Source organism: Notolepis coatsorum, assembly GCF_963971535.1.
Source record: "Notolepis coatsorum genome assembly, chromosome: 18".
In the NCBI taxonomy this organism is placed as follows: domain Eukaryota; kingdom Metazoa; phylum Chordata; class Actinopteri; order Aulopiformes; family Paralepididae; genus Notolepis; species Notolepis coatsorum.
Window position 1 is genome coordinate 101,447,662 of NC_140182.1, and position 27,427 is coordinate 101,475,088.

General features: G+C 41.1%; 1 protein-coding gene across 1 annotated transcript in view; it reads right to left on the bottom strand.

Moving 5' to 3' along the window:
* Window positions 1-20,578, bottom strand: part of LOC311245464 (transcription factor SOX-6-like) — a gene marked incomplete at its 5' end in the record, with an annotated part of 86,080 nt that extends 65,502 nt beyond the window's left edge. Inside the window, 1 exon segment of the mRNA XM_084335306.1 lies at window positions 20,515-20,578. Within this exon segment, the coding sequence (XP_084191432.1) occupies window positions 20,515-20,578 (64 nt within the window).
* Between the last annotated feature and the right edge of the window lie 6,849 nt (window positions 20,579-27,427).

Here is a 27,427-nt window from a genome sequence, read left to right on the forward strand (position 1 = left end):
CTCTGATAAGGAGTCATCGCGCAGAGATAAGGCTCTCGCACGCACCGATGACACAAACATTAACACCACGTGCACAGCGACTGAAGTTTATTAAAAACCACTAGAGAGGAAATGCTGTGGATTATGATTATGGCACTGGCCGGATAATTGCTACACTGATTATGAGCCTATATAAGCTATTTGATCTGACTAATTTATTAGGCTTTGCATCGTGTGGAGCTGCATGAATCCTCAATTTTCTGGCATCAATTATTTCGACTATAACTAATCACAGATTAGGCAGCGAGAGGCTATATTTCGGAATTCTCATGGCAACATTTGATAGGCATAACAGATCAGGTTCCACCCGAGATGTTTAATTGTTCGGACTCCGGGCAGGACACTTTATGGAGCCCCCCCCCCCCCTTGTAAGCGAGAGTGTCTGTTTGAAAAACAATCCCAAATCGGGACCCCCTCCTCCTCGCGGGGGGTGCAGAAGTTGATCTCGTATGGCATTTTGTTTTGAGCAGGTGCTGTGGGTTCGAGGTTCCCTCATAAGGTAAAGTAGCGTTAGAGTGCGTTCACGTCCAAATGGCAGACTTATATATAGGCTGCCAATTCAGCACATTGTCCCGACACGACGGCAGTTATAGCCTGCATGGCTGAGATCTGTCTCCACTGTCTGACTGCAGGGTAGACCTGTAGCCTACACCGCCCGGACCGGGGCTGACAAGTGGCTGCTTCATAGTGAGTGACTGATCACTGTATAGGCTACTATACTATAATAATAATAATAATAATAATAATAATAATAATAATAGGCTATACTGATATGCCGGATGATCCAGCCTATAGTGGATCTACAACCATGAGAACCTCGTTCATAATGTCTCAACATTGTTCCACAGGTTTCTAACGTTCGTTTTCAGTCTGCATATTAAAAAGAAAACAACACCAACCATTTGTTTTTAATAATAATAACCTTTGAAGAAATTAATTTGAATCATGCTGGGAAATGAACATATACACTTATTAAAGTATTTGGATGCAAATAATTAACCCCTTCAACTGTAGGGTATATTCTTTTGACATTTTTTCTCAGAATTATATTTTAGAATTCTAAAATGTATACAAGCTTTCAGTCATCATTTGATTGAATGTTCTCAAATGTTCGAGTGTGACACCGGAAGGGGTTAATTCCGTTTCGTGTGTTTTTTGTCTTCATCTTGCAAAGAGCCACTGTATATTATGCTTCCATAAGCTTTCAAACCATTTATTTCCATCCTCAACACAGATTTACTCAAGAATCAATAACACGTAAAACATTTGGACCACAGACAGATGCCTCTGAGAGCATGCCTTTTGAAAATAATTAAAAAAAATTATATCCAAGAATATTATTATGTATTTATGATTTACCCTTTTAAAGATATTTTTAAAGATTCAACCTATACATTTGAAGCCGTAATATGTTGTGCACCTGCTTTCTTTGTTTATTTTATGTCCAAATAGGAGACAAACTGGCCTAATTCTTGTAGCCTATTTACAGTAGACATCTATTTTGGGCTCAGCCTATACTTGATCCAATGTAAGATGCAGTACATTTGCCTGAAGCTCGAGAGGCCCTTTCCTCAAACGAGGTGCAGCGCGGGACTCTTTATGGTGTAGCAGCATGAGGGACAGACAGGTGATGAAGAGGTGACTCTTTATGGTGTAGCAGCATGAGGGACAGACAGGTGATGAAGAGGTGACTCTTTATGGTGTAGCAGCATGAGGGACAGACAGGTGATGAAGAGGTGACTCTTTATGGTGTAGCAGCATGAGGGACAGACAGGTGATGAAGAGGTGACTCTTTATGGTGTAGCAGCATGAGGGACAGACAGGTGATGAAGAGGTGACTCTTTATGGTGTAGCAGCATGAGGGACAGACAGGTGATGAAGAGGTGACTCTTTATGGTGTAGCAGCATGAGGGACAGACAGGTGATGAAGAGGTGACTCTTTATGGTGTAGCAGCATGAGGGACAGACAGGTGATGAAGAGGTGACTCTTTATGGTGTAGCAGCATGAGGGACAGACAGGTGATGAAGAGGTGACTCTTTATGGTGTAGCAGCATGAGGGACAGACAGGTGAGGAAGAGGTGACTCTTTATGGTGTAGCAGCATGAGGGACAGACAGGTGATGAAGAGGTGACTCTTTATGGTGTAGCAGCATGAGGGACAGACAGGTGAGGAAGAGGTGACTCTTTATGGTGTAGCAGCATGAGGGACAGACAGGTGATGAAGAGGTGACTCTTTATGGTGTAGCAGCATGAGGGACAGACAGGTGAGGAAGAGGTGACTCTTTATGGTGTAGCAGCATGAGGGACAGACAGGTGAGGAAGAGGTGAGGGAGGGTGTAGAAGAGAGGAAGAGAGGGGGAGACAGAGAGGACGTGGGGAGGGAGGGAGGGAGTGTGGAACCTTTCTGTTTGTAGTACACATCAGCAAAATTACCTGAGTTTGGCTTCATCCTCAGATGGGAAGGAGATACAGGAGATTCTATTCCATTTTAGACCACTTAAAATAGTTTACTCCTATATACTAACCTGACCTTTTTGACCCCCGCTCTTATGAGAAGGAGATAACCCGAGATGTTATAAAATGTTGGGGACCATTTAAAATAGTTTGTTATTACATGGCTATAGACCTTTCGTGACCCCCCCTGTTCTTGTGCTTCAGTGTATGGATTTGTATGGTTATAGCTCATGATGTTATCATGGCATATTGCAGAGCAAAGTAACTCCACATGTTGTTTTTGAGGAGGTCATGCAACATGCATCTTCATCGGAAAACCAATCACCGCCATTTTAACCCTGCTGTGGCCGATCGGCAGAGTCCTAATTATTTGTTGTCGGGCTCTTTGAAAAAGACACCAGCCCCCCCAAATTGGACATGTGTTGTACAAACACGAATTAAACATTTAGCCCTAAGTATTTCTCTCTGTGTCCTAAGTGCATATTAGCCAGCCTATACTTATCTGCGGCCCAAACGGCACACCCAAATTGCAGTCTTACTGCTGAAACAGAAAGGCTGGGGCCCATGGTGAATGTTGAAGCACGCTGGCAGATGCCTTTAAGTTTCTCAACCACAATGCAAGTTGAGGTGTGTGTGTGTAAGTGTGTTTTTTGTGTGTGTGCGTGTGTCAGAGAGAGTGTGTTTGTTTGTTTGTATGTGTGTGTGTGTGTTTTGTGGGTCTGTGTCTGTATCATTTATGTTCTGTTCTGCATTTTTTATGATTGTGAATATAAATAAATCATTCAGACGTGTGTGTGCCTGTGTGTGTGTGTGTATGTATGTATGTATGCATACGCATGTGTGTGTGTGCATAACTCTTTGACTGTTTATGTGAATCTAAAGTGTGTGTGTGTGTACGGGCATATACATATGATGGTGTGTGGATAATATGACTGTGCTCTGTGTATGTTTGACTGTGTAATCAAAGAGTGTGTGTGTTTGCATGTGTGCACCTGTGACAATGTACTTGTGTGTACATTTGACCATGTGTATTCAAAGTGTCTGTGTCTATGACTGTGTGTGTGTGTAGCCTATACCTGACTCCCTGTGTGTGCATCTGTGTACTCGAGTGTGTGTGTGTGTCTGTGTGTGTGTGTGTGTGTGTGTGTGTGTGTGTGTGTGTGTGTGTGTGTGTGTGTGTGTGTGTGTGTGTGTGTGTGTGTGTGTGTGTGTGCGTGCTGCTGCATGGCTGGAGGAATAAGGTGCCTTTGTATTTCCTTCCACACCACCACCTAACCTTGGGAACAGATGACCCATTTGACCAGATGCAGAATAGACAGGCACCCTCTTCATTCTCTCCATAAGCCACCACTCGCTCGATGCTTTGAATAACCTTTTCCTTTCTCCGGTGGCTTCTAACACCTGCTCCCCCACCATCCAATTACCATGTTCTGAATGGGGGCTTACCTGGCATACCCGCTCTAATGACACCCCCCCCCCCCCTCAGCATGTGCTGTTACTGCTCGTTGCATATTTCTTTTTGACAAACGTTTGCTCTTTGACATCGATAATGCGGCGGCGGCGGCGGCATATTCACAGCAGAACCTCTCCAGAATGTTTTGACATCTAATTCATCTGGGCGTCTACTGAGTAGCTTTGACTCCATGTCCACTTCCTCAGTTCGTTCTTTCTTTCTTTCTTTCTTTCTTTCTTTCTTTCTTTCTTTCTTTCTTTCTTTCTTTCTTTCTTTCTTTCTTTCTTTCTTTCTTTCTTTCTTTCTTTCTTTCTTTCTTTCTTTCTTTCTTTCTTTCTTTCTTTCTTTCTTTCTTTCTTTCACACACACTCCCTCTCTGTCTGTCTGTCTGTCTGTCTGTCTGTCTGTCTGTCTGTCTGTCTGTCTGTCTGTCTGTCTGTCTGTCTGTCTGTCTGTCTGGCTGTCTGTCTGTCTGTCTGTCTGTCTGTCTGTCTGTCTGTCTGTCTGTCTGTCTGGCTGTCTGTCTGTCTGTCTGTCTGTCTGTCTGTCTGTCTGTCTGTCTCTCTCTTCTCTCTCTCTCTCTCTCTCTCTCTCTCTCTCTCTCTCTCTCTCTCTCTCTCTCTCTCTCTCTCTCTCTCTCTCTCAGGCACGCGTTCGTTTTGTGTGTGTGTGTGACTGTGTGTGTGTGTGTGTGTGTGTGTGTGTGTGTGTGTGTGTGTGTGTGTGTGTGTGTGTGTGTGTGTGTGTGTGTGTGTGTGTGTGTGTGTGTGTGAGGGAGTGCCACCTTATCCTCTGCTGACGTTAACATTAACAATGGCTATTATGAACCTGCGACGGATTGAGTGAGATTTAGAAGTGCCTGGTTTACACAACAACACAGTTTGACAAATGACTGTTGAAAGTATGAACGCAAGCCTCCAATTTGGCATCCTTCTTAGAGAGACCCAAAACATCTCTGGCAAAAAAAAAACACAAACTAAAAACATGCTGGGGTTTCCTAGAGACATCACAGCACTAAGAACGGCTTCGTCCCATAGACGTAGTAAGACTGCTCCTGAGATCACTTTAAAGCTAAGGCGCTTCAGGGGAACCAGGCGCCGGTGTGTTTATGTGCGGACAACGAAGCAGTAGGCTTTGAGGTGAGTCCCAGAGAGGAAAACCACGAGACTATCTTGAGAGCAGTCGTGGAAAAGAAACAGAACTAAATGATCAGTGGCGAAACGGTTGATGCTTTATTGGACTAAAGTGGCTCGTTCTGGGCCCGCTCCTCCTCCTCCTCCTCCTCGGAGGCTTCCAGCAGCGCTCACACAGAGCGCTTTCACAGAGGGACCAAACTGAACCGGCCCAGGAGTCAAACGCAGTGGTGTATAGTCAAGGTGCTTAGTGTGTACACAGAGTTAAAAAAAAAAAAAAAAAAAAAAACACAGTAGTTTGATGGTCATTTTAGTTTTACCACGGTACTGGCCGTTGTATAATTAATCTACCATGGTACTGTCATGGTAAAAGTCTTGTATCGCCATGGTAATACTCATTTTGTAGTTAAATAATGCCATGGTATATTACCAACGGTAATATCACAGTATTTCCATAATTTTTCGTCACTACCATGATACCAAGGATACTGTCTTTTTCTTGGAATTTAGATTGTTTCCTACTATCATTCCTCTTACCGTTGAAATATACAGTATAGGATGGTAGTGTTCCTACCTGCCCTCTGCAGTACTTAACAGTAACTTCCACCTCCAAGCGCCATTGCTCACATCATCTTAGTTAGTTCAGTTCTGAGTCTATGAGGAGGACAAAGATTGTCTTATACGTTCAACACTGCTGGAGCTCTGGAAAGGCCTTGGACAGGAAAGTGCTGCCTGTATGGTGGACCTGGTTTCCCCAAAAGTGATGGCGTGAACCAAGCACTTGGAATTAACAGAACAAAGACTTTGTCTTCGCACCAAGGTGTTTTGGGAAGCTTTAGGGGACAGGCGTGAGCTTTTGCTACACATGCTGGGGGAGAGAGAGAGAGGGAGAGGGAGAGGGAGAGAGAGGGAGAGGGGGGAGGGAGAGAGAGGGAGAGAGAGAGGGAGAGGGAGAGGGAGAGAGAGGGAGAGGGGGGAGGGAGAGAGAGAGAGGGGAGGGAGAGGAGGGAGAGAGAGATAGAGGGAGAGGAGGGAGGGAGAGAGAGAGGGAGAGGGGGGAGGGAGAGGCAATGAACTGGTTTCTGAGGACCTTTACGCTGCACTACACTGCGGTGGACGGAAGGAACATCCATTAGGAACATAAAAACGATAAAAGCCGCATAGAGTTACAACAGGTTGCTGCTGTCCAATGTGGAGCGCCACTCAGCGTTGATTTGTGTGGGTCATATTTGGATACGCGTTTGCATGAGTGAAAGAGGGCGCTGAGCGGTGGAGGAACGGGGCTCTACTGAGAGGCAGTGCGCGTATGCATCAACTGTTATGTTTGACTTTCTGTCTTGTTGTACAAAAATAAAATAAAATATCCTTTTTGGAAATCCAACCCAGATAGGTGTAAAGCGGTTGAGCGTGGGAAGCGCTGATGTTAAAAATAAACGGGTGAAACTAGACAAACCCTGTGCATATTCTCCAGTGCCAAAAGCCTCCAAGCAGACAAATATCCTGATGCTGCATGCAGAATAGATTAGTGTCACATGTTACTATTCAGTCTGGAAGTCCCATCAACTTCACTTTATTGGTGCGCTTTTAAAAGATGAAATCATAGTAAAAAAAAAAAAAATCCATAATACGGCCTGGTATTCCTCCCTCTGCCTTGACTGACGTGTCTAAGCCCTGCTAGGTTGGGAAAGTCCTCCGGCTCGGTCTCTCTGTGAGTTCCTGGATGTAAATTGTTACGGGAAGGGGGGGGGGGGGGGTATAAACTGCCGTTGTTGGTTTCTTTAGTTTGACCAATCAGGAAGCTGCTGACAAGACTGGGGTTTGTCCAGGTGACTGACACTTGCGCTCCACTGGCTCCCTAGCTGTCAATCATTGTGGTGAAGGCCCGGTATTGCACAGCAGCAGCAGCAGCAGCAGCAGCAGATGCTCTGACTTTTACACACTGGATGTGGTGATTTTACAGAGGAGGAAAATCACAGATGACCAAGTCTGCATGTCTGCTGGCTTTACCTCCCCTCCCTCCCTCCCTCCCTCCCTCCCTCCCTCCCTCCCTCCCTCCCTCCTGGCCTCTCTCTATCAGGGCTGGTCACAATATGATATTTTTTTTAACGGTATAACGATATCTGATGGTTTCGATTTTCCAGGGCAAGTTACAGTAATTGACATCTTTTTGATGATTTTATTTACAGATACAATTGATACATCTATACAATATAGATACAATTGTAATGGTACTTTTTCCATTCAAAAGGATTATCCACTTTATAATCCAACCTCTTTATAATACAAAACTGCTACAAGGAATTTTTTTGATGAACTTAAAAAATTAAATACATGTATAATTGCATGACTTGTATCGTTGATGATGGTATATCCTGTCGTTATGTAGTAGAAAAGACTCACGCACATCCCAAGTGTAGTCACGGGTGCTTGACTCAAATAGATATGTGAAGTTGTGGAAAAAAAGTCAGCACACCATCTGCAGTGTTCCCAAGTTTAATATAATTTAACACAACGTTTCGGCCTGTGGCCTTTTTCAAGTGTATCCTATCGTTATACCTTCTATCCCTATGGCTCTCTTATCATTCTCTCCCTTTCTCTCTCTCTCGACCCTCTTGTTATCCGATATTGAAGATGCAAGTTTTACTGTGCCAAAATCAATGTGCGGGTCGAAACAACATGTGACGATTGGTCTATATAAAGGAAGTGCCGTTGAATACAGTGAGCATGGAGGTGTGTGTGTGTGTTCTGGATAAGTGTGCTCCATTGTCCTGCGGATTATGCGTATGGACGGGTTGTAAAATGTGGTTATGAACACATGAGAACAATCCCTATGAATCTGAGCCTCTCCAAGGTGGCCTTCTAGCTCGACACAAAAGAGAACGACAGCATTTCGTTTGGAGCAGTAAAGAAAACAAATCATAATGAAGTTAAGCCTGCAGCAGTTCCCACCATCCCCCCACCATCCCCCTTCTTGTGTCAACCAAGAAAAATATCACCTTCCCCTCGAAAGGTAGAATACTGTGAGTGAGTCCCCATATCAAATAACAAAACACAGACGTAATTCTTTCCCAATCAGTCTCCTGCTTATTTCATTGGGTGCTTTATGCACAGTTAACCCTCTGAGCCCCGCCGCGAGGCTGCAGTGGCTCAGCTTGAAAGCTAGAGTGAAGATACTGGTATCACATTATGAAAGTAGACAACGTTTGACTGTCCATTGCCATGTCATTCTAGCTTGTCGGGAAGGGGACTAAATAAGGCTCCAAATTTAGGCAAAATGTTGGCGAGGGAAGAACTGCCATTGGTCCCGTGACCTCTCACCTCAAGATATCCGAATGGCTATGATTGGTTATGGGTACCCACGAGTCTCCCCTTTACAGACATTATGTTAATCCCATGCAGTTTTGAGCAAGAACCATGCAGTTCCTTGTAGAGATGTTCCGATACCATTTTTTCCTTCCCGATCCGATTCCGATACCTAAGCTTTGGGTATCGGCCGATATCGATACTGATCCGATACCAGTGCATACATAAAAAAATAAAATAATAATAATTATATTATATAAATTATAAAACCCTTTTATCTTTTTTTTACAGCTACAGATACTGTTTTATATATACTGTTTTTTTTGTAATAACTAGAAAGTAATGGTATTTAATCAACAACAGGTGATTGTATAGATTAGTATTAGTATCATTAATTGACAACTATGCTCAATGAGTTCACCCACGGAAAGGTTGTTGGGACATTGGTTCCGCACGGACGTTATATGTTGTTGCACTTGCTATCCACAGTATCCAGTCTGCTCTGGTTCAGTTAGCTAGTAGCAGAGGCTCTGACTAGTAGTAACGTCAATGTTGTGATTTTTAATGCACAATAAATATTCAACATTCTCTTTTGAGACTCCGCCTCAGACTCTTATCCTTAGGCACTAAAAGCTAAACATTGTCACCGGTATGGCTGTCCGCAACATGTCAGTAATTGCGTGCATGTGTGGGAGAGGTCGATCAGTGACGACACTTAGGTTAGCCAGTTAGCGTGAGCTAGATGGAAAGATAATGTAACGTTACTGGTGAAAAAGTGATTTACCTTGGAATACTCCTTTGCCAACTTGCTGTACTTTGCTTGCAGGTCTGCAGGATTATGAATAGCTCCAACTTTAGCCAAGGTAACGTTAAGCTAAAACTAGCTTTTCAGATAGCTCTTCAGCTAATGCTAATAACACCAGCAAGCGAACACATCAGAGCTCCCGTCACACCGCTCTGTCGGAACGATGGCATTTAAGAAAGTATCTGCTGTTAAAATGACAAACAGCATTGACACTAGGCCTGCCGCGATAAGCAATAAATCGATTAATTGCCGCGATAATTAAAATGAATGCAATGATTTTGACGGGCGCGATTAATTGCTATTTGCGCGTTTGTTTTAATGAGGCGGACCCAGTGCCCCTTGTCAGTCACTGTCCGTGTTGGGAGGCGGGCCGCTGGCTTTACTACAGAGCACAGCACATTGTGTCTATTCTACTAGCATTAACGTTACTCATACAAACAGAGTAAACACAGTTTTCAATCAATCAATCAACAACAACATTAACGAGACCCTCGTTGTGTCTATTCTGCTAACGCTAACGTTACCTCTCATTGTGTGTATTCTACAAGCGTTAACGTTAGCTAGGCTGTCTATGCTAACGTTAACGAGCATTAGGCTAACAAGCTGTAACGTTACCAGTCGCGTCTATTTGCTAACGTTAGCATTAGGTAATAACCGGTTTAAAATGGATGGTGATTACCTCACGTTGTGTCTATTCTACTAGCATTAACGTTACTCATACAAACAATCAATAGCGAGTTATATTGATCACGCTATGTACGATAGCCATGCTAAAACGCTAGCACAACATTAGCACCTAACCTAACAACAAGCCTTAACAAGTCAGCGATCTTTTTGCGAGACTAAACTCTCCGCTCGGTGGCAAATTGTGTTGATGTCGGTTTTGTTTAATCAATAAATGAGGCAGAATACACAGTGACTGTATCCTTTGTTTATTGCACTTGTGCCTGCTGCAAACATAATGATTATGAAATCCTAGAGACGCGTCTCTATTCAGTGGTCTGCAGTGTTTCACGTGACTTTTCTGGTACCCAAAAAGTACCTGAAATAATCACAACAATACTTCCGGTCCGGTCGGTGGGCTTCAAAATAAAAGTCTTAAACACCGGAAAAGACGGAGCGGTGGGCTTCAAAATAAAAGTTTTGGGAAATAAATTTCTCCAAAAAAAAAATTCTCTAACCGGTCGCAATAATATCGCTTATCGCGATATTTTCGGGGGCAATTAATCGCCCAGCAAAATGTGTTATCGTGGCAGGCCTAATTGACACTTTAATTCACGGTCGATTAAAAACACGTTTGTTTCATAATGCTCACTCTCAGCAGGAGTATTCCGCGTGTTGTTGATAAATGACGTCATATGGGATCGGAGCATAGATTTTACGTGTACTCGCCGATACCGATACCAGCATTTTAGGCTGTATCGGAGGCATTTCTGATACTGGTATCGGTATCGGAACAACTCTAGTTCCTTGCCTGCAGTACAAATGTGTTATTTTCACCTATTCTAGAAATGGTGTATTTGACCATTTCTGAATACTGGGGTCCCTTACTGGGGTCCCTTACTGGGGTCCCTAGTAGTCTTGCAAGTGCATGAATTGGGTATGAATGGAAAGCCAATGCGCCCCAATTGGATTCATGTGTGATCCCATAGTAGCCATTTCAGTGTAGTGAGACCATTTCTTTTTAAACTTGACCTCACTGTATAAAATGACCTATTGTGACCTCTAGGATAATCACAGCCTCATGAAACGTTACAACCACAAACTAGAGACATGGGACATTAAGTGAATGTATAGTTTTCCTAGGTTTATTGGCCATAAGAGGTGGTTTCTGAGCAATTTCCAGAACAGTGCTCGCCACCCTATGGCCGAAAAATGCAATTCTTACAGAATTCACAGCATGAATTGTCTATGGTGTTCTTCGTGGTCTTGGTGTGGTATTTTGGAGTGATCTTTGACCATGTTTATCAACTATCGAGTGGTAAAAAAAAAAGAATTAATAAACAACTTATGTGACATAGAGCATGGGAAATGCCATCATTATGATCATAATGTTCTAAGCCCTTATACACTAAATTCTAATGGCCGCCTAACCAAAACACAATATTTATTATAGATTTATGAATAAAGAAAGTCTCAGAAGGTTAATAATGTGTTGACACCAGACACACATCATGAAAGACACAGAGGCGCTGATGCTCCTCTGTCTGTATGTATAAATGTATGTAGGCTATTGTCGCCCAGGTTGGTGCATATGAGTGTTCCGGGGTCCTCGTTTCAGTGTACTATAAAGTGTTCCGGGGTCCTCGTTTCAGTGTACTATAAAGTGTTCCGGGGTCCTCGTTTCAGTGGACTATAAACGCAGGTGTTCCGGGGTCCTCGTTTCAGTGTACTATAAACGCAGGTGTTCCGGGGTCCTCGTTTCAGTGTACTATAAACGCAGGTGTTCCGGGGTCCTCGTTTCAGTGGACTATAAACGCAGGTGTTCCGGGGTCCTCGTTTCAGTGTACTATAAACGCAGGTGTTCCGGGGTCCTCGTTTCAGTGTACTATAAACGCAGGGCTTGTGTTCCGGGGTCCTCGTTTCAGTGTACTATAAACGCAGGTGTTCCGGGGTCCTCGTTTCAGTGTACTATAAACGCAGGTGTTCCGGGGTCCTCGTTTCAGTTACTATAAACGCAGGTGTTCCGGGCTCCTCGTTTCAGTTACTATAAACGCAGGGCTTGAAAAAGCTGTGTGGTTTCGCTTATGAAGGACGAGTGTCATTCACTGCTCAGTGTTGTTCAGCGGCCTTGGTTCAAACAGCCATGTAATGTTTCTGAGGGCCTAGATAGGGCAACTGCACCCATGCCCAGTGTGCTGGGGACCCAAAGAAAGAGCCTTACCAGGTGGAAATAGTGCCCATGCAGTAACATCACTATGTCATTAAAGGGTAAGTTCAGAATTTTGGAACTCTTGCCCTCTTTCCTACTTTTGTCAATTGATTTTGTCAATTGGTAGAATCTTTTATCAGCACTAACTGTTCTTCATACTGGGTGCCCTGGCTAGTTTGCCCCCAAAACGAATGCAACATCAATGACGCTCTGGTCTGTACAAGCTCTGAAATAAAACGCTGAAACCTACTGTACAGCGCACCCAAGAGTAGGTTTCAGCGTTCATTTCAGGGCTTGTACGGTCCGGAGACATGGCCTCATTCACTTTGCATTTGTCTCGTTGTGGGTATCCAGTATGAAGAACAGCATGGATTGTGCTGAGAAGGGACTCTACCCACTGAAAAAAAGATCACTGGATAAGTACTGTAGGAAATAAGATAAGGGATCCAAAATTCAGAATTTAAAGGTAGAATCTGTAATGCCGTCAAACAGTGACCTTGAGGCAAAAGAGCCCCGCTTGGTGTTGCACTTTGTTTACTTTTTCTTTTGTTGATTGCAGTTTAGTAGCCTATTATACAGTGAATTTCTCCAGACCTCTCTTGGCAGAGAGCCTGAGGCGTGGCCAGCAGTAGCAGCAACCCCTCCCTTGTCCCCCACTCAACTCCAACCCACACGTCAGACCAAAACAAAAGATGTAAACAAAATGCAATACCAAGAGGGTCACTTTTGCTAGAGGTCGCTGTCGCTGAGATTCTACCTTTAGCTATTTAACAATCTACCTTCAATCTTCTATCTACCTATTTAACAATATCGATAGAAGGGGGAGGGGGGTATTAAAATTCCTGTATCCGGATGCGTTGTGATGTGTTGTGAAAGTTGAGTGCATCCAACATTGACTTAACATATTAAATACGCCACTCCCAACCTCCAGAGCACAATTCACCTGCTCTGTGGTCCTTTAAACCCTCCTGCGGTTGTTTTACGTCCACAGTGACGGGTGGTAGTTGTAGCGTGCTGCTGTTGTGCAACTGAAACCCACTGCAGGGTTAGCGTGAGGAAAGCGAAGCTACTTCTTCTATTGGCGTAAAGAGTTTCACACGGCTGTGTGTTTGTCAAGTTGTTAACTGTAAAGTTGGTGTTAAAACAGGCATATTACAAATTGTTGCAAACAACTATTGCAGTAAAACCTTCACTTACATTTGAGGCATTTTCGCAGGCGCTCTTATTCCGAATTTATAACAAAATGCAACAAAATGCTCACGTTATGCAAAAGTCTTGAGCTCTTGGGCCTAATATAATTATATTTTTTCATTTTGAATAGAAGTCGCAGTGAAAAACAAGACAATCTATGCCGGGTGGTGAGTCTGTCTGTAGATATAGAGGACAAAGGGATGTGTTGAAAGATTGTGGCGAGGCGGAGGCCTCTTGTGCACTTCCCATGAGCCTCTTTGGGCCCATCTGAGGAGCTGCTGAAAGTGGCACACGTCACACACACACACACACACACACACACACACACACACACACACACACACACACACACACACACACACACACACACACACACACACACACACACACACACACACACACACACACACACACACACACACACACACACACACACACACACACACACAGACACACGCAGGCAGATACGCCAGCAAATCAGAACCACACGCGAGCGCACATACATGGCAACAACCATAACAGGACAGATGGAAGACATACACACCCTAACATACATTATGCACATACAGTGCTCAGAGTGTAGCGGTTAAGACCGCTGCCTCTGGAACCACATGCAGGCCTGCTGGTCAGGGATGGACCCCCCCCCCCCCCCCCCCCCGTCCTCTCATGTTATTCAGAAATACAACGTGTAAATAACAGTGTCTTAGATCCTACGTCAATGTGTTTATTCTTTGTAATAATCAAGTTCTTTCAGAATCACTCCTCAGTTTTTTGTATTTGTATTAAAATGGACAAAATTAAATTAAATAATAATAATAATAATAATAATAATAATAATAATAATAATAATAATAATAATAATAATAATAATAATAATAATAATAATAATAATAATAATAATAACTTTATTTGTATAGCACTTTTCATACAGAGGTTGCAGTTCAAAGTGCTTCACAACAGTACAAAATACAGGCATAAGCTAGCATAAAAAAATTAAAAATTAAATACAAAGAGATAAGAGAGGTAGCAAGGTAAGGCAAATCACAGTTCTTCAGTAATACAAATAATAAAATAGAATAGATTAGATAGAGTAAAAAAGTGCGGTTTGATTCAGTTTAAAATAGGCTAACAATAATAAAATAGAACGGACAGTAAAAAAGTGTGATACGATTGTTCAATAAAAAATATATAACAACAGAGCAGTGTATCGCTCTTAGTACTTTGAGTTTCTTTACAAAGTTCTAACATACAACAGAGCATCGCTCTAACATACAACAGAGCAGTCCGTCGCTCTAACATACAACAGAGCATCGCTCTAACATACAACAGAGCAGTCCGTCGCTCTAACATACAACAGTGCATCGCTCTTAACACTTTGAGTTTCTTTACAAAGTTCTAACATACAACAGAGCATCGCTCTAACATACAACAGAGCATCGCTCTAACATACAACAGAGCATCGCTATAACATACAACAGAGCATCGCTCTAACATACAACAGAGCATCGCTATAACATACAACAGAGCATCGCTCTAACATACAACAGAGCAGTCCGTCACTCTAACATACAACAGAGCAGTCCGTCGCTCTAACATACAACAGAGCAGTCCATCGCTCTAACATACAACAGAGCAGTCCGTCGCTCTAACATACAACAGAGCAGTCCGTCGCTCTAACATACAACAGAGCAGTCAGTCACTCTAACATACAACAGAGCAGTCCATCGCTCTAACATACAACAGAGCAGTCCATCGCTCTTAACACTTTGAGTTTCTTTACAAAGTACAGTTCTAAATTACTTTTTAGAACAACAGAGCAGTGCGTCACTCACAACAACAGAGCATCGCTCTTAGCTTTGAGTTTCTTTACAAAGTTCAGTTTTGAATTACAACAGAGCAGTGCTCTTAAATGACAGTGCATAGGAGGTAGTGAGATATAATTAGCATAGAACCGACATATGCATTTAATTGGAAGTGTATGAAAGTAGGTAGGGTAAGAATAGTGCAGGTAAGGTACAATTTGTCAGGATATCCCTGATGTTTAATTGAAATGCCTGAGCAAAGAGATTTTTTGGTTTTAAGATGTCTTTTGAAGATGTCTAGCGAGTTCAAGTTTCAAGTTTCTTTAATAGTTGTCATACAGAAGTACAGAATACTTTTATACAAAATGCTTCTTACTGTTACGCTCCAGAGACTGTGCAAGACAAGATAAGTATGAAATAAAATAACATAGTAAAATTAGAAGTAAAAAAATGAGGTCACAGTGTTCAGTTTAGACATATGTACAATGTTCGATGCAGAATAGACGTAACTGAGTTACCATACAATATACAATACTGTGCAGTGTACTAATATACAATACTATATAGTGCAAGGCAGAAATGGGACGAGGTGCAATTTAGGTACAATTCACAGTAGGTGTACGAGTTGTAGTGCAAATCCTTTATCAATAAATATAAAGTGTAAAGTGTGTTTGTGTGATCTAAAGTGTGGAGAGTGGGTGCTGCAGTGTGTTGTTTGTTTGAGTGAGTGTGTGCGTGTGGGTGTGTGTGCTGTGTGCATTTGATGGTTGTTGCATAGTGTTTATTGTTCGTTTAGCAGCCTGATGGCCTGGGGATAGAAGCTTCTTCTGAGTCTTTCTGTGCTCGCCTTAAGACTCCGGTATCGCTTGCCTGACCGCAGCAGTTCAAAGAGGCAGTTGTTCGGGTGGCTCGAGTCCTTAATAATTCTCTTAGCCTTCCCCTTGCACCGCTTGTTGTAAATGTTCTGGAGGGTGGGAAGCCCCCCTCCAATTGTGCGTTCGGCTGAACGTGTCACTCTTTGTAGTCTGCTACGGTCTTGTGCAGTGCTATTCCCAAACCAGGAGGTGATGTTGCCGGTCAGGATGCTCTCTATTGTACATGAGTAGAAGTTCCTAAGGATCTTCTGACTGACTTGGAACTTCCTTAGGCGCCTGAGGAAGTAGAGGCGTTGTCGTGCCTTCTTCACAACACTGTCAATGTGTGTGGTCCATGTCAAGTCCTCGGATATGTGGGCTCCGAGGTACTTGAAACTGTTCACTCTCTCAACCGGTGCCCCGTCGATGCTGAGGGGGCTGTAGTCCTTGACCCCCGACCTCCTGAAGTCCACAATCATCTCTTTTGTTTTGCTGACGTTCAGGGAGAGGCAGTTCTCCTGGCACCACTGTGACAGGTTCTCTACCTCTTCCAGGTAGGCCCTTTCGTCGTTGGCAGAGATCAGGCCCACCACTACTGTGTCATCAGCAAATTTGATGATGGTGTTGTTGTTCCGCTGTGCTACGCAGTCATGTGTGTACAGGGAGTAGAGGAGGGGGCTCAGAACACAGCCCTGGGGGGCCCCTATGTTGAGCGTGATGGATGAGGAGGTGCAGTTGCCGGCTCTTACCACCTGGGGTCTGCCCGTCAGGAAGTCCAAGACCCACTGGCAGAGGTCATAGTTCAAGCCCAGGTCCCTGAGCTTGGCTATGAGTTTGGAGGGGACTATGGTATTGAATGCTGAGCTGTAGTCGATGAACAGCATTCTCACATAGTTCCCCTGCCTCTTGTCCAGGTGTGATGCTGCTGTGTGCAGCACATGGGCTATGGCGTCCTCCGTGGACCTGTTGGGGCGATATGCAAATTGCAGAGGGTCCAGGTTGATGGGGAGGGAGGAACAGATGTAGCCCTTCACTAGCTTCTCAAAGCACTTCATGGCTATGGAGGTGAGGGCTACAGGGCGGTAGTCGTTGAGGCAAGCGGGCGTAGATTTTTTGGGTACAGGGATGATGGTGGACTTCTTCAGACAGGTGGGGATAACAGCCTGTTCCAAGGACAGGTTGAAGATGTCAGTGAATACCGGGGCCAGTTGGTCGGCACAGACTTTTAGGACGCGGCCGGGGATGCCGTCCGGTCCTGCTGCCTTCCTGATATTCACTTTTTTAAAGATCCGTCTCACCTCATGCTCTGTTACCCTGAACACTGAGTCTCCATCAGCAGACCCCCCCCCCCCATTGCCGTGGTTTGTAGGCTGGTGTTGTTATTCACAGCCTCAAACCTCGCATAGAAGGAATTGAAATCATTTGCTAAGGAGATGTCACTGTTCAGTTTGAGGGGGGTGCCTTTGTAATCTGTCATTGTTCTGAGGCCCTGCCACATGCCTCTAGAGTCAGCCTGTTCAAACTGAAGTTCAACTTTATCCCTGTAACGCCGTTTTGCCTCTATTACTGCTCTCCTGACGTTGTATCTTGCCATCTTGTGTTCTTCCATGTTGCCTGTCACCAGCCCGGTGTTGTATGCTGATGTGCGCACTTTCAGAGCCTCACGGACGGATTTGTCTACCCAGGGCTTTTGATTTGGGTAGATTTTAATTTTGGTGGAGGGGATTGTTTCTTCTACCTGAGTACAGACATAGTCAAGCACCGTTTCGGTGTATTCGTTAATATTGGCTGTGTTATCACGGAATACACTCCAGTCTGTGCATTCAAGTGCAGCTTGGAGTGACTCCTCTGACGTCACGGCCCAACGCTTAACCTCTCGCGAGACCACCGGCGTTCGCTTGAGACTTTGTTTGTACTTTGGCAAAAGAAATATGGCGGCGTGATCGGACTTACCGAATGGACTAAGAGCCTGTGACTTATACCCATTCTTAAATTGCGAGTATACATGGTCTAATATGTTCTCGCCTCTGGTGGGACAGGTCACATGCTGATAGAAATTCGGCAACACCTTTTTAAGACGCGCGCTGTTGAAATCACCCAGAACCAAAATGGCAGCGTCAACATTAGCTGTCTGGAGTTTGTTTACCTCGTTGTGAAGTTTTGAAAGTGCGACCCCAGTGTTCGCGTGTGGTGGAATGTACACTCCGATGAGGATGATGGACGTTAACTCTCTTGGGAGGAAGAAGGGTCGACATTTTATCGTGATAAACTCCAGGTCTGGGGAGCAGTGGTTAGACAGTTCCTTTGCGTTGCCTACATCGCACCACTCCTTGTTTATCATGAAGGCAATGCCGCCTCCTTTCTTCTTTAGTGACTCTTCTGCCGTCCGGTCCTTGCGGAGGACGAAGAAGTGGTCTGCCGGTTCTATTGCGTGATTCGGGACATCTGGACTCAGCCAAGTTTCTGTGAAACAGAGGACGTTACAATCCTGAATGTCCCTCTGGAATTGGATCCGTGCTCTGATGTCGTCCAGTTTATTCCCTATCGATTGCACATTGGCCAACAATATGCTGGGCAATGTGGTTCTGTGTCGTTTGGACCTCAGTCTGTTCCGGACTGATGTTTTGGGGTAGTTTGTTCCACAGTTTTGGGGCGTAGTTGATAAAGGCTGCATTACCGATCCTCTTGACTGTTTCTGGGAGTCTCTAGTAGTCCAGTAGCTGATGATCGCAGTGTTCTCGCTGGCCTGTAATTTATTAGAGTGTTGGCGATGTAGCTAGGTCCCTGTCCATTTAGAGCTTTGTATGTAAGGAGAAGGACCTTAAAGTAAATTCTAAATGTTACAGGAAGCCAGTGTAAAGCAGCTAAGACTGGACAGGGCTGTACACTGCGATGATATCATCGCGAATTGCCCCTTTAATTGGCCGTTGCGATTGGTAAATATTATCTGGGGGCGGGCTTGCGAGTAGTGCTTTCAAGCCTTGGATTCGCATTTCACTCCTAAATTATCCAAGGCGTATGATGACGCGATGACGTCACTCACGCGAGCTGAGCAGTGAGCACTCAGCAGGTATGATCAGCGGGAACAATCGACTGAGCACTCACTCTGATAGACTGGCTGACTGTCTGATTTAGCTATGAAGAAAAGTAAAGTTAGTATTGCTTCATATTTTCGTCGCGTTCGACCTCCTATAGTGAGCCGAACTGAACTGAACTCAGACACACGGAGAGAGCTGCGGCGTCTGCTCCTCCTCCAGCCCTCTCGCACCCGTGGCTGTTGTAAACACTGGGACCTCGGTGAGCCTGCCAGCCGGCTAGCTACTGATAGCTATCAACAAATGCTCCAGTAAGTCTAGTAGTGCATGATAGCTTGCGTTAGCTTACTGTTCAAAACGAAACGTCCCATTAAACTAAATAGTTCAGATAGCTCCGTCCTGATATCAATGTCTTATAACACTGAGTCGATGCGTATTCGAGCTGAGGGCACGCTGAATATAGTCAATAGGGACCAGCTGCAGCGCCGGAGAATCCTGGCCGTAGCTGGAGGCTACAGTATAGGGCCCAGCTGCAGCTCCGGAGAATCCTGGCCGTAGCTGGAGGCTACTCAGTACACACAGACAGTGGAGCTGGTTGCATATAGCGAGCATTTAGACTTGTTGCGTGGTGGCGATGTCTCGCAGATAATACAACTACAAGTATGATTATATAATATATATATTTTATTAAAAATAATAATTGTAAATGAGAGAAATGAGAGAAATTAGTGTAAATCCATGTTTTACATGTCAAATCCATGTTTTACATGTCAAGTTTGGTGCAAATCGGACAAAGTACCACACATCACTTCCTATTTAAAGGGGAACTATCTTATAAATTGCCTTTTTCAGTGTTTAGCATTGTTTCCTAGCTATGTGGACTTATATTAATATGATCTATGTAGCTAATTCTCATATTGGCGCATTCTTCCAATTCTCCTCTCATCTATTTTGCGACAATGACCTCGTAGCTATACATTATCCCTTACATATCTCTTGTCGTGTAATTAACACAACATTATGCATACTTTGACAATAAATAAAATAATAATGGGTTCTTACTTGCTTGCCTGGGTAAATAAAGGTTAAATAAATGTAAAAAAAATAAAAATAAAACCAATACCGATATTTTCCGATATCACATTTTTATGCCAATATCGGCCGATAATATCGGTAGGCCGATAATATCGGACATCCCTAGAAATAATACCTCATAACTCACTGGTATTCTTTAGAGGGCCTAACATTATGTTGTGGAGGGCCAAATTTGACCCCTCAGAGATCCTATTTTGGCTGGCCATCTCAGTTTACTAAGACCATAACGACCGAATCAGACGACTAACTGGGCTAAGAAGGGGCCCTAGTCATATGCGAGTGTTTATGTTTATCTTGCGATCATATTCTGGTTAATCCCTGGTCCTCGCGTAAAAAGAAAAAGAACTAACGCTGCCAGCCCACACTCTCACTCACAGTGGTTGGGAGTAATAGGGCGTGGCAGCAGAGCTTGGGGTGTGAGGCCGCTTAAACAGCCGTGTGGTCGAGGAGTGAGGCTCGGGGAGGAAGGTGGTCCCACCCACCGCGCCGAAGCCCAAATCCAATTGGTCGCCGGCCAGCTGTTTGTCGCAGGGCGTCGCCATGGTTTCTCGGGCCGGAGAGAGAAGTCTTTAATCGGGCCGTTATGAGGTGACGTTGAGGCTTCTGGCTCACGGTGGAGAGAGAGAGAGAGAGAGAGAGTGCGTGAGTGAGTGAGTGAGTGAGTGAGTGAGTGAGTGAGTGAGTGAGTGAGATAGAGAGTGAGTGAGTGAGTGAGTGAGTGAGTGAGTGAGTGAGTGAGTGAGTGAGTGAGTGAGTGAGTGAGTGAGTGAGTGAGTGAGTGAGATAGAGAGATAAAAACAGAGAGATAGAGGGACAGATAGAGAGAGAGAAAGATAAATACAAGGAAATGGAACAACATTGAAATGGTGACAACAGTGCAACAGATCCACAGTATGACAGACGCACGTTACAACAGGACCTCACATAGACTAACTATACCTGTAACTCTCTGTGTATACATCTATATACATCTATGTACATCTATATATATATATATCTAGCACTGTAAAGTACATATATCAGTATTAGCAGCATTGGGGAAGCAAAGTGAGTGTCCAGTAGTATGATGTTATTATATTGAATAAAATAAGTAGCATTATACAAGTTGTGAGTGTTATATATATAGTATATATATATATATATAGAGAGAGAGAGAGAGAGAGAGAGAGAGAGTGTGTGGGGGAGAGAGAGAGAGAGAGATGACTCTCCAGAATAGTAATACACCACTTAACCAACAGCCATGAAATCAACCCATCATGTAAATGGTAAATGGTTGCATCTATATAACAGCTTTTATCCAAAGCGCTTTACAATTTACTCCTCCTATTTTACCCATTCACTCGCACACCAACGGCGGAGGCAACCATGCAGTTAGGGGTTAAGTGTTTTGCTCAACGACACTTCGACACGCTGTGGGTATCCTGAGCGGGAATCGAACCGGGAAACTCCGGATAACCGGATGACTGCTCTACCTACCGAGCCACTGTCGCCCCTGTAGTACATGATGACTGTGTGTGTGTGTGTGTGTGTGTGTGTGTGTGTGTGTGTGTGTGTGTGTGTGTGTGTGTGTGTGTGTGTGTGTGTGTGTGTGTGTGTAGGTGTGTGTGTGTGTGTGTGTGCTGTGTCATGGAGTTCTTCTCATACATCTACAGTCAAGCGTATAATGATGACACTGTTGGCCGTGGAATGACATGTTGCTCCCTGCCTGTTTACACACGATATGCTGCTATGTACTGTTACATTATGTACTGTTACATTATGTACTGTTACATTATGTACTGTTACATTATGTACTGTTACATTATGTACTGTTACATTATGTACTACTGTTACATTATGTACTGTTACATTATGTACTGTTACATTATGTACTGTTACATTATGTACTGTTACATTATGTACTACTGTTACATTATGTACTACTGTTACATTATGTACTGTTACATTATGTACTGTTACATTATGTACTGTTACATTATGTACTACTGTTACATTATGTACTGTTACATTATGTACTGTTACATTATGTACTGTTACATTATGTACTACTGTTACATTATGTACTACTGTTACATTATGTACTGTTACATTATGTACTGTTACATTATGTACTGTTACATTATGTACTGTTACATTATGTACTACTGTTACATTATGTACTACTGTTACATTATGTACTGTTACATTATGTACTGTTACATTATGTACTACTGTTACATTATGTACTACTGTTACATTATGTACTGTTACATTATGTACTGTTACATTATGTACTACTGTTACATTATGTACTGTTACATTATGTACTGTTACATTATGTACTACTGTTACATTATGTACTGTTACATTATGTACTACTGTTACGTTATGTACTGTTACATTATGTACTGTTACATTATGTACTGTTACGTTATGTACTACTGTTACGTTATGTACTGTTACATTATGTACTGTTACATTATGTACTGTTACGTTATGTACTACTGTTACATTATGTACTGTTACATTATGTACTGTTACATTATGTACTGTTACATTATGTACTACTGTTACATTATGTACTGTTACATTATGTACTACTGTTACATTATGTACTGTTACATTATGTACTGTTACATTATGTACTGTTACATTATGTACTGTTACATTATGTACTGTTACATTATGTACTACTGTTACATTATGTACTGTTACATTATGTACTGTTACATTATGTACCGTTACATTATGTACTACTGTTACATTATGTACTGTTACATTATGTACTGTTACATTATGTACTACTGTTACATTATGTACTGTTACATTATGTACTGTTACGTTATGTACTGTTACATTATGTACTACTGTTACATTATGTACTGTTACATTATGTACTACTGTTACATTATGTACTGTTACATTATGTACTGTTACATTATGTACTGTTACGTTATGTACTGTTACATTATGTACTACTGTTACATTATGTACTACTGTTACATTATGTACTGTTACATTATGTACTGTTACATTATGTACTGTTACATTATGTACTACTGTTACATTATGTACTGTTACATTATGTACTGTTACATTATGTACTACTGTTACATTATGTACTACTGTTACATTATGTACTACTGTTACATTATGTACTGTTACATTATGTACTGTTACATTATGTACTGTTACATTATGTACTGTTACATTATGTACTGTTACATTATGTACTACTGTTACATTATGTACTGTTACATTATGTACTACTGTTACATTATGTACTACTGTTACATTATGTACTACTGTTACATTATGTACTACTGTTACATTATGTACTACTGTTACATTATGTACTACTGTTACATTATGTACTGTTACATTATGTACTACTGTTACATTATGTACTGTTACATTATGTACTGTTACATTATGTACTACTGTTACATTATGTACTGTTACATTATGTACTGTTACATTATGTACCGTTACATTATGTACTACTGTTACATTATGTACTGTTACATTATGTACTGTTACGTTATGTACTGTTACGTTATGTACTACTGTTACATTATGTACTACTGTTACATTATGTACTGTTACATTATGTACTACTGTTACATTATGTACTGTTACATTATGTACTGTTACATTATGTACTGTTACATTATGTACTACTGTTACATTATGTACTGTTACATTATGTACTGTTACATTATGTACTACTGTTACGTTATGTACTGTTACATTATGTACTGTTACATTATGTACTGTTACATTATGTACTACTGTTACATTATGTACTGTTACATTATGTACTACTGTTACATTATGTACTGTTACATTATGTACTGTTACATTATGTACTACTGTTACATTATGTACTGTTACATTATGTACTGTTACATTATGTACTGTTACATTATGTACTACTGTTACATTATGTACTGTTACATTATGTACTACTGTTACATTATGTACTGTTACATTATGTACTGTTACATTATGTACTGTTACATTATGTACTGTTACATTATGTACTGTTACATTATGTACTGTTACATTATGTACTGTTACATTATGTACTACTGTTACGTTATGTACTACTGTTACATTATGTACTGTTACATTATGTACTGTTACATTATGTACTGTTACATTATGTACTGTTACATTATGTACTACTGTTACATTATGTACTGTTACATTATGTACTACTGTTACATTATGTACTGTTACATTATGTACTGTTACATTATGTACTGTTACATTATGTACTGTTACATTATGTACTACTGTTACATTATGTACTGTTACATTATGTACTGTTACATTATGTACTGTTACATTATGTACTACTGTTACATTATGTACTGTTACATTATGTACTACTGTTACATTATGTACTGTTACATTATGTACTACTGTTACATTATGTACTACTGTTACATTATGTACTACTGTTACATTATGTACTGTTACATTATGTACTACTGTTACATTATGTACTGTTACATTATGTACTACTGTTACATTATGTACTACTGTTACATTATGTACTACTGTTACATTATGTACTGTTACATTATGTACTGTTACATTATGTACTGTTACATTATGTACTGTTACATTATGTACTACTGTTACATTATGTACTACTGTTACGTTATGTACTACTGTTACATTATGTACTGTTACGTTATGTACTGTTACGTTATGTACTACTGTTACATTATGTACTGTTACATTATGTACTGTAACATTATGTACTACTGTTACGTTATGTACTGTTACATTATGTACTGTTACATTATGTACTGTTACGTTATGTACTACTGTTACATTATGTACTGTTACGTTATGTACTGTTACGTTATGTACTACTGTTACATTATGTACTGTTACGTTATGTACTGTTACGTTATGTACTACTGTTACATTATGTACTGTTACGTTATGTACTGTTACGTTATGTACTACTGTTACATTATGTACTGTTACATTATGTACTGTAACATTATGTACTACTGTTACATTATGTACTGTTACATTATGTACTGTTACATTATGTACTGTTACATTATGTACTACTGTTACATTATGTACTGTTACATTATGTACTACTGTTACATTATGTACTGTTACATTATGTACTGTTACATTATGTACTACTGTTACATTATGTACTACTGTTACATTATGTACTGTTACATTATGTACTACTGTTACATTATGTACTGTTACATTATGTACTGTTACATTATGTACTACTGTTACATTATGTACTACTGTTACATAATTATGTACTGTTACATTATGTACTGTTACATTATGTACTGTTACATTATGTACTACTGTTACGTTATGTACTACTGTTACATTATGTACTGTTACATTATGTACTGTTACATTATGTACTACTGTTACATTATGTACTGTTACATTATGTACTGTTACATTATGTACTACTGTTACATTATGTACTACTGTTACATTATGTACTGTTACATTATGTACTGTTACATTATGTACTGTTACATTATGTACTACTGTTACATTATGTACTACTGTTACATTATGTACTGTTACATTATGTACTACTGTTACATTATGTACTGTTACATTATGTACTACTGTTACATTATGTACTGTTACATTATGTACTGTTACATTATGTACTACTGTTACATTATGTACTACTGTTACATTATGTACTGTTACATTATGTACTGTTACATTATGTACTACTGTTACATTATGTACTGTTACATTATGTACTACTGTTACATTATGTACTACTGTTACATTATGTACTGTTACATTATGTACTACTGTTACATTATGTACTACTGTTACATTATGTACTACTGTTACATTATGTACTACTGTTACATTATGTACTGTTACATTATGTACTACTGTTACATTATGTACTACTGTTACATTATGTACTACTGTTACATTATGTACTGTTACATTATGTACTGTTACATTATGTACTGTTACATTATGTACTACTGTTACATTATGTACTGTTACATTATGTACTACTGTTACATTATGTACTGTTACATTATGTACTACCAGGGAACAAAATAAGTACCAGCCAACCGCCAATGGCTGGTAAAAAATCTGCCTGGCTGGTAGTTTTTAAAATCTACCAGCCAAATGGCTGGTAAGTCAAAAAGTTAAGTTTGTTCCCCGAGAGCAGAGCTACACAGCAGTGAGCCTATTTTGCGAGCCGAAATAAGTCTGTGGTTTTTTCTTCTTCTCACAACGGGTCAAATGCATCTAACATGCATTGCATCGTCGCCATTCCTTTATGCCCACATCGCCCGAAATGAACGTTATGTTAGCGTAAGCTAACAAGCTAATCCTGATCAGCGGCAGAGCCATAGAGAACAGCAGACAGTGTGGACTGGGGAAAGGGAAATGGGGGGGGGGGGCACTCTCCCTTTCTCTGTGTGTGTGCGTGCGTTTGGAAAGACGATGAAGTCACTAGTCAGGACTCAGGAGAGGAGTATATTGTAGTAAACTGAGGATTACTGAGGATGCACAGATAATGTTGATATTCAAATATAAAAAGGTTTCGAGAGGAGTGGAAGTTTGAAGACAGACTAGACTACAATATTTTACATTTTTACATTTTTACAATATGATGCGGGGGTGGTGAGTTGAAACAGTGTGTGTGTCCCCGACCCCACTTCTATGTTTCAATAAATTATTTGCATTTAAAACTATTAACGCTGACTCATTCCTTCAGTCCACTCAAAATTATGCTAATATTCCTTATGTTGTTTATGATATTAATTGAAAATAGCATATGAGAGTATTATATAGTAATAATAACACATGGCGATATACTAAAAAGCTATTTCTAATTTTTGGCTTGTAAAAAATCTGCCTGGCTGGTAGTTTTTAAAATCTACCAGCCAAATGGCTGGTAAGTCAAAAAGTTAATTTTGTTCCCTGTGTACTACTGTTACATTATGTACTACTGTTACATTATGTACTACTGTTACATTATGTACTGTTACAGTATGTACTACTGTTACATTATGTACTGTTACATTATGTACTGTTACATTATGTACTGTTACATTATGTACTGTTACATTATGTACTGTTACATTATGTACCGTTACATTATGTACTACTGTTACATTATGTACTGTTACATTATGTACTACTGTTACATTATGTACTACTGTTACATTATGTACTACTGTTACATTATGTACTGTTACATTATGTACTGTTACATTATGTACTACTGTTACATTATGTACTACTGTTACATTATGTACTACTGTTACATTATGTACTACTGTTACATTATGAACTGTTACATTATGTACTGTTACATTATGTACTGTTACATTATGTACTGTTACATTATGTACTACTGT